The sequence below is a fragment of the Haliotis rufescens genome, unplaced genomic scaffold (genome assembly GCF_023055435.1).
Source record: "Haliotis rufescens isolate VD_foot unplaced genomic scaffold, xgHalRufe1.0.p SCAF_5, whole genome shotgun sequence".
Classification (NCBI taxonomy): domain Eukaryota; kingdom Metazoa; phylum Mollusca; class Gastropoda; order Lepetellida; family Haliotidae; genus Haliotis; species Haliotis rufescens.
This window is the reverse complement of record NW_025964223.1, coordinates 50,262,757-50,271,531: the sequence shown is the minus strand read 5'-3', so window position 1 is coordinate 50,271,531 and position 8,775 is coordinate 50,262,757. Positions and strand designations below refer to the sequence as shown.

General features: G+C 36.7%; 2 protein-coding genes across 3 annotated transcripts in view; both read left to right on the top strand.

Annotated features, from left to right (window-relative positions):
* Positions 1 to 436: 436 nt before the first annotated feature.
* LOC124127563 (carbohydrate sulfotransferase 9-like) lies at positions 437 to 3,858 on the top strand. Its single transcript, XM_046490968.2, has 3 exons — positions 437 to 529; positions 2,024 to 2,196; positions 2,515 to 3,858. Exons 1-3 carry the CDS (start codon positions 445 to 447, stop codon positions 3,643 to 3,645), a joined length of 1,389 nt encoding a protein of 462 aa, XP_046346924.2. The 5' UTR covers positions 437 to 444; the 3' UTR covers positions 3,646 to 3,858.
* A 2,599-nt stretch (positions 3,859 to 6,457) lies between these two features.
* LOC124126982 (transient receptor potential cation channel subfamily A member 1 homolog) overlaps positions 6,458 to 8,775 on the top strand; it is a 37,876-nt gene continuing 35,558 nt past the window's right edge. The window contains exon 1 of one of the 2 annotated variants that reach the window (XM_046490503.2): positions 6,458 to 6,892. In XM_046490503.2, the coding sequence (XP_046346459.2) occupies positions 6,794 to 6,892 (99 nt within the window). In that variant the 5' untranslated portion in view covers positions 6,458 to 6,793. The remainder of the gene's footprint in view (positions 6,893 to 8,775) is intronic. The other variant, XM_046490502.2, reaches the window with a different exon arrangement.

Genomic DNA, 8,775 nt, shown 5'->3' with positions numbered 1-8,775 from the left:
GTCGTCATTAATACCAAATAATTTCGTTTTTAGCTCTTGGAACCCATGATATTGCGTGTCCCTCATGTAATATCTTTTGCTATAAAAGCATTGAAAAGGCTTTTGCATAAATGCTTAGAACTCGTGAAATATTGGAAAATGCTTCACTGAAACGATATTTGCAAACTAACATGTACCTCTCGCAAAGGAAAGCGTTCACTTCCCTTGTGGAAAGACCGCCTGTCGTACACGATCATAGGGGATGCCCTAGGCGTACCAAAAGCGGCGTTAAAACTAACTGACTTACTGTATATTCAAAATCGCCCCCGGCTTTCATCTTGATTGAGCCCACGTACTTGGTCAAACAAGAAAACCCCGTACAAAACAAATGGGATAACGTCACAGGGGGTATTTAATCAGGGAGAGGCAATAGGCGTCATATCGCTGTTCGGTTCTCAGTCAGTCATGGTTATTCGCAGTAAGCATTTGAGTCTCTTTGGTCTCTTTGGATGTTTGGCGTTGCCAGCAATCTGGATTCTACATGGGTTTTGTAAGTATCTAATTTTTACAACTTCTAAATGTTTACAATATCTACTGTTACATCGTTACAATAATAGTAAGGATTGATAGGGATACCCAAATGTGCATCAAGGTGTTGAAAATAACGTTAAAGCAAAGACGATATCTTCATTTACGGTGTCCCTACAAGTTGATTGTCGATATATATTTATAATAAACTAAGGAACAAAAAATACTGGACCTTTCAGTTGATTTTATCTTATATTTAATTTTCAATTGAAAATATCTTAACTTAGCAATATTATTAAACCATGAACAGTTCTTGCGTTTAGACATCACTCAAATAATACTTCTACATAGTTTTAGTTTTAAATATAATTTGATTAAAACTTTTAAAAAGTTAAAAAATACATTTGCATAATACAGACTTCTGTTGGGTATCTTAGACAGCTTATGTTTGAAAATCAAAATACATATTTATTTGTATTATTAAAATATGTATCATTCTTGTGTTCACATAAGTTCACATTTTAAGTTTTCATATCACCAAGATTTTAACAAGAGCGTGTCTTTATTTAGACAAGTGGTCATTACCAGACTACATAAAGTGTCTGTCTTGTGATCATGTGCCGTCAAATATCTAGAATCTTCAGCATCATTGTCATTTACAGTCGAAGTCTGGTGTTCTCCGTCTTTGTCTTATAGTAGTAAAATTGGTCCCCTTTAAATCCAGTGTTCCTATCGTCATCGTGATTTTTGCTAAGCATCTACAGTCAGAAATGTGTCTGAAAAATGATACGTGTTAGGTCTAAATGATTGGAGTTGACATTTTTCTTGGAGTTCGTTAAAACAGGAGACAATCAGTTATTTAAATGTCTGATTTAATGTCTTTGAAAACAATAAACATTTGCAATAAGCAACTTCTTGTATGATTTACTACGGCGTTACAATGCTACTTCTTGTGAGTAAGAGAACGTATTTGCCATGTTAATTGATATTCACATTTCTATTGGGTAAGCTGCGTCAGTTGAAACGACGTTTATGGAGCATACTAAAAGTAGTTATTGTCAGGTGACCACAGTTGCACAATTAATGGATTGGTTGATCGTATCGATACCAATATCTATAACGTGATAATATATGTTTTTGTTTGTTAGCATTATACAAAGAGTGAACAATTGCGCCTAACGTACACTCAATCACTGTTCATTGTTGACTTGATTGGCACTTTTAAACTAAAACTAAAACTCAGATAACTATTCTGAATATTAAATTTTCTCCAGTAACTGTTACAAGTCGTTGTAGTTGTATGGTCAAGGGGGTGGTTTTGGCCAGGGGGCTGCCGTTACTGGTAGTTGTAGTTTTATGGTCAACGTGACGGTTTTGGCCAGGAGGCTACCGTTACTAGTATTTGTAGTTGTATGGTCAACGTGACGGTTTTGGCCACGACAGACTTTCTGTGTCCGTGTGACAAGTGTGATATAACACCGAACGTATTCAGTGACAGAAATGTATTATATTTAAGATATTGTGGACAACAACCCTGTGGCTGTACCAGTGCACCAGAAGCTGCAGCTGCGCCTTAACCTACCCAAAGATGTCACAGACAGAGACGTTATAGTGAAACATTATATTCATAATCTTCGAACCCAACTGCAGGACAGAATAAATAGAAGCGTCATATTCATAAGAAATCAGGTGAGTTGGTTATGATGTCTTCAATCGCAACTACTGACAGGAAGCAGTGGAGACTAAAATGTTACTTGATAAGCCTCGAATAAGTAATAAAACATTTGACTTCGGGAATGACAGCGACCAAAGCTTTACCATTTATGAGTACAATTTGTAAACGAAAATACAAACCTTGGAAAATCCGAACTATAGCAACGGAGGATGTTTTACTGACTCAAATATGGGCATCTGGTTTGTTTTTGAAATTACCTTATGCTTAATGAATTCATCTTCGTCGCCATGTCCAGCGTTACTATGCTGATAGTATTTTAATTGCCTTTACAGGAAAAACATGAGAACACCTATAAAAAGAGGAAAGAACATTTGACGAAGTATTGTCAGAAGCAAGCAGAGGACCAGACAACACTCAACACAAAGATAGTGCGTAAGCATCACTGGTTCCTGAAGGAACCTCGCATAATGTATTGTCCTGTTGCAAAGTCTGGTTCAACCTTCTGGCGGAGAGCATTTGAAGTGGTGAGGCGGAAAGACCCAAAAGTTGTTTCGCCTTTCCAGTTGTCCTACATAGATTTCAAAGAATCCAATGCTAAGATTCCACTCAATATGACGGAGGCGGCTCATGCGGATGACATGTCCAAACTCCTTGAAACTACTCTTAAATTCATATTCGCTCGGGACCCGTACAGTCGGGTGTTTTCAACGTTTATAGATAAAGTTCTGTCACCAAACAGGTACATGTGGAGTCTTGGTAAAAAGGCGATTCAGATGTTCAGATCGTCCTATACAAATGGCACGGAAACTTGTGGATCCGATGTGACTTTTGATGAATATATCAAATATTTAAACACTCTCAACTCTAAAAGTTTTGACGTGCATCTTAGACCGGTTGCGTATTGTTGCGACGCTTGCTCGGTGGATTATGACGTCATTGGCAAGATTGAGACGTTCCAAGATGACACACGGTATATTTTGCAAAAATCAGGTTCCTATGACAGAGACATTATATTCAAAGATGTGAATACTGAGTATAAGGTAGATTATATAGTTGACGCTGTCGTACGGGCATTTTCCTTCAGGAATGGGTGGAGTCGCTGCATTAGTATACATGCTGGTTATCAGAGACTATGGCGCCAGTTACAAATAGGAGGGATGATAGAAAAAATAGATTTGTATCCCCTCTCTGCCGAGCAGAGTAACAACATAACCGTCACCGAATATCTCAACATGGCATTGGACGCATTCAAGAGATCCGGGCCGTCGGCCAAAGCAAACAAGAAAGAGGCCTTTTTGCAAGCCTATTCGATGGTGACACTCAAAGACATGGAAAACCTTCGCGAGAAGTATATTGCTGATTTTGAAATGTTTGACTATAACCAGCGTCCTGAGGAATTATTTAAAGTAAACAGAGATCCCGTGGCGGATTTTGACTACTTTGATGTCATGAGGATGAAATAGTTTTTCATATAACTGAAATAATAAATTCATAGTGTCAAATGCGTGGAGGAGACACTTTAATGGGACATCTACGTTTCTAGCTTTTCTTAATAGTGCAAACATTACTTTATGTGCGTGGTTGGTTAATGTTTTAATTGCTATATTCATTCGTCTGTTTCGATTGAAATCAATTTCCAGGTTGTTATACGTATCTACTATCTGAATAATTTCAAGAATTTGTGTTAACGTTTACACGCTGGTCCGGAGCGAAAAAAAATAAATTTAGTTTTAACAATAACAGTATACAGTTTCCACTTAAAGCATTCTGTAAATGTTTTCAGTAATTGGTAGTCCACTGCGACAATGAAAAAAATAGAATTGGATCAGCAGCGTAAAGCATCATTATAATTGACCTGAGTGGTAATTTTACGGGTTACATAGAAAAGTGGAGAGGTGATAAATTGTCTCCCTGTCTAAAGCCTGAGTCACAGACTTGCCAATGTTAACTTTAACACATGATGTGTTAAAAGGTTACCTTCAACTCAATTTCGTAGTAGGTTTAACCACAGACCAGCACTCTGTGTTTTATTGCTCGGGAGAAATAAAATAATGCGCAATACACAATTTTCTGTTTAAAGACTTCATTCTTTGTGTGGTGAACAGGAATATTATCTGAAGTAGGAAAATGTTTTCGGAATCACGCTTGAGACGGTTAAGACCTCATCATTTGTACCTAAAAACACATGTAAGGGACCGACCGCTTGATATTCTGGGAGCTGGGACTTTTTGATGAGACCAGATATTGTACAGCTACAGCTGCAAAACCAGGTATTTCTTTTTAATTATACTATTTCCTAAAAAACACAATTTTTGTTGCAGTCAATTTCAGTTTATTCCAACAATACGAAACATAATTATTTTTTTCAAGAATAATCGAGGACGATTTTGTTTTTGGGATAAAATCGAAGCCCTCTACACACACGTGAATATCAAATAGTTGACCCTTAAGTCTGGAATTCAGAATACATGTAACATGTAAAAAGTTTACCAAAGCAGCTAAAGTCTATAACTAAAGGGGTCATATATTGCGTTTCCTTTTGTATATACGTACAATAACCAGCGAGCCACGAATCGGGGATCATTGATGATGACAAAAATAAGGTTGAACATGGGAAGAATCAATCAAATGGTCATTTTCGATCAGATCAATACCCGAGGACTTATTATGTTTTAGAGATTTAATCGCATGTATAATTCCATCTTGTATTCTATTGGCATACAAATAAAGTTACACGAGAACAATACCTGCCGGCAAAGGGAGAACGCCCCAGGCAAAACAACAACCGAATGCATGGGCGAAAGGCCATCGGACACAAAACAGGCAATCAGGCATTAGGGCTCGTCATTGCCTAATGTAAATAATTGGTGATATACCATACAATGCTTTAAGTAAGTTATACGATTTTAGGAATATTCCAGCAATATCACGGCGGGGGACACCAGAAATGGGCTTCAAACATTGTACCCATGTCAGGAATCGAACTCTACCCGAACGCCCCTCGAAATTTTGAGTATTTCTTGTTGCTTCGAATATCATCTCGTTATTTCAATTATTTTCTCGAAATTACGAGTTCTTTCTCGTTACTTCGATTATTTTCTCACAATTTCAAATATTTTCTCTTTCGAAATTTCGATCGAGAAAAGAACAAATAATTGAAATTACGAGAAATTGCGATTAAAAAATAAATAAATATGCTACTAAAGTGGCATTTGTAGTACGGTGCTGAAACCTATCTAAATATGCTTGTGCCTAAGCACCACAGAAGCGCTTTTTGCTAAATCAGATGTTGGGTTGCCCCTATTAGGATAGAGACTACGAGAACTTGCCACAAGAACAGCGCACGTCCTTTGCGTTTTTAACCACCGTATTGAGGGTAAATTCATGTTTTACTCAAATGTCCAGTGAATGATGACCTACATTTTAATTTAGAATGCATTGCCTGTTATTTTAATGTTGATTATGAAGATCTTACTGATGTACAGAAGCTGTTTTGTTTTTGTCCATCAATGAACTTGTTAGTAATGTTATCATATCACATCGTCGAACCTTGTACTTTTCATATGTATATTATATTTATTGTGCACTTATTTCATTTGTTGTGTGTTAATAAACTGTCTGTTTGTTTGCAATCAGACAAATAATCGAGCGTGACTACCTGATGTTCTTAAGTCGGTTTCTGGAAACCGGGGCCACTCTCATTAGTCAGATGTTCCATCAGTCAGACATGGGAGAAGGGAATGGTAAGGTCAGCATCCATACCTCAATGTGACTATTCCAAACTGGACTTAGTTGATATATAAAAATCAAATGAAACAGGCACAGATGGGAAGTGTTTTTTTTATTATTTGGAGATACGATCTTGGTTTAGATTACAAAGACGTTTATAAACGAGTCTAACCACACTACCCCATACCATGCCCCGGTTCATCTGGTATGGGTGTGTCTTGTCACGGTAGATGCTTTCGGGTACCCAACCGCAAAACTCATTAACATACACCCTCGAAACGTTTCACAACACAGCTGTCATTCATGTACAGCTAAACAAACCGTTTGACAATATATTGTAATTACTTGAACTGCCTTTTGTTAAATGCAAACTGCTTGAAAAGCTTATGTTCTGTTATCAATCGGCCCACCTCGTCCCTTTCAGCAACCACAAGAAGACTGGGGTATGAATGCAGGAAACGGGACAACTTGTCCCCAATACTGTAAACAGGCCTCCGCCTAAACACGCTCGCGGAAGCATATTTATGCGCGTTGCTGATCATCTGCGTTCATACGTATAAGTTTTTATCGCAAATATATTCAAAAGATACTTAGTTTCAACATGGTGACTGTAAACAAAAGCACGAATGTACCTGAACTGGAGTGATCAAGGCTAGCATTGACTTACAAAGGGTCTGACAAGCTAGAATGTTTATATCACGTCACGGTCATGTGCTAGCGAGGTCGACGTGTCAAATAGGTTCCGGCTTACTAGCATATTTTAAGCTCAAATGCTGCATCGTGTTCAGCGTTTTCTGTTACCTGTCATGAGGAATTTTGTTTCGTGAGACGGAAAGTCTGACACACTTGCTATTGGTCAATAGACGGTTGTCAGATGTTGTGATGGAAATGGCGAACCTGACCATAAACCTATGCGATGTTCCGGGGGAATCCTCGGACTGCGCCGACAGTACAGAGGCACATAATCTTACCTTACACCAAGTAAGTACACATTGTCGTCTGCTCAGAGCGAAGGAGAAGGCCTGGCATCTTCTTCCCGCCTATATTGCTTTTGCCCATGCTTATATTATTTTGCCTTCGCCTATATTATTTATACATTTTTAACTTATATCACTACACGTTCATTTAACATGTGGTCCAGTGGGCAAAGGTACAGCAGTTACCCGTGCAGAGCTAGCAAGGATCTGTTGATCATGGTTTGAATCCTAAATTCATTTCATTAATTATGTTTGGTATGTACCGTCAGGGGGCATTCGCAGGACGTCGTAGTGTGGACCAACATTATTCGTCCGATATCCCAGTGCGGTATCCATTGATGCTTAATAACTGTTTGTTTTTTAACGGATAAAACACTTGGGAGCCATCTAGTGAGCGATTTTAGTGGGTGTGTTACTCATATTAATTTGTGTCATACTATCATAAAGACCGTCTGAATTCCTAAGGCGCCTAAATCACAACTGTTACTACTACAACAGCGACTTCAATATACCACAGCCTCTACCACCTCCACGACCACCACCACAACAACGACAACATCTACAATGCAACAAAATAATAATCAGCAACCATTACAACCACAACTACTACTACCACTTCTACTTATTTATACAAAAATTGCTACTGGTTAATGTCTAGAACTACAACTACTACTGCGACAACTACCTTATAATTAACTACCAATACTACTACTGTATATGGGTCATTATCAATATATGTACTCATTTTATGTCAATAGTCTTTATCTTACATAAAGTTTAAGATAGTCCTTAACTTTCATCCCTAATATTTCAGTGGTGAACCAAATTAAAATAGATCGTCAAATACTAGTATTTGCTTTGTCAGTGCTTTGCTTTAACTGCTTGTGGTGGATTTGTGTATCGTCTGAAATTGTTTAAATATCACTGACAATAAACACTGAATGCTTTTTACAATAAACATATTTCAGATTATATATCATATACATTTATCATATGTTGTTATTTTATTAATGGGATTGGATATTTTAAAATAAACATGAGTCTCTCTTTGTTTCTATCTTTAAATAATAAAAAAATAAGAAAATCATGGTTCCTGTATTTGGTGCAACCATTTGCTTAATAAGGTGTTAGAGTGATCCATCTTTATGTAGAAACTTCAAAGTACGTTGTGAAAAATGTCTTATGCTATTGTAATTATGTGACACTAATTATAGAGCGTCATTTCCGACTGATTGATGACAGGAAAGCGGTGATGAGTAATGGTAATGTCCTTGGTGTTATGTTTTGTTTTAAACATATTTTATTGACATATATGGTCAACAAAAGTTATCCAACTTAGGTGGCCCTTTCCCTAATATATTTGCACAGACATTGATCACACACACACACACACACACACACACACACACACACACACACACACACACACACACACACACACACACACACACACACACACACACACACACATATATAAATATACACATAAACATATGTATGTATAAATATATATATATATATATGTGTATATATATATATATATATATATATATATATATATATACAAATATACATACACATATACATACATAAATATATATACACTCATATGTACACCAAAACACACATACATACATATACATACATAAATATATATACACTCATATGTACACCAAAACACACATACATATACATACATAAATATATATACACTCATATGTACACCAATACACACATACACACATAATCATACATACACACACACACTCACATACATATGCACAAATTACATTTTAAAGTAACAAAGAGAAATATATTTACATGAGAACATAAACATAATGTTTGCAAGAATAACATAAACATACATAAAAAGCCAATATGAACACT

What these genes read in the sequence shown, in the direction of transcription:
- LOC124127563 (XM_046490968.2), top strand. Translation starts at nt 445, where the DNA reads ATGGTTATTCGCAGTAAGCATTTGAGTCTCTTTGGTCTCTTTGGATGT. An exon ending in CTGGATTCTACATGGGTTTT is followed by an intron (nt 530 to 2,023) that starts GTAAGTATCTAA and finishes ATTATATTTAAG; the next exon opens with ATATTGTGGACAACAACCCT. An exon ending in TCATATTCATAAGAAATCAG is followed by an intron (nt 2,197 to 2,514) that starts GTGAGTTGGTTA and finishes TTGCCTTTACAG; the next exon opens with GAAAAACATGAGAACACCTA.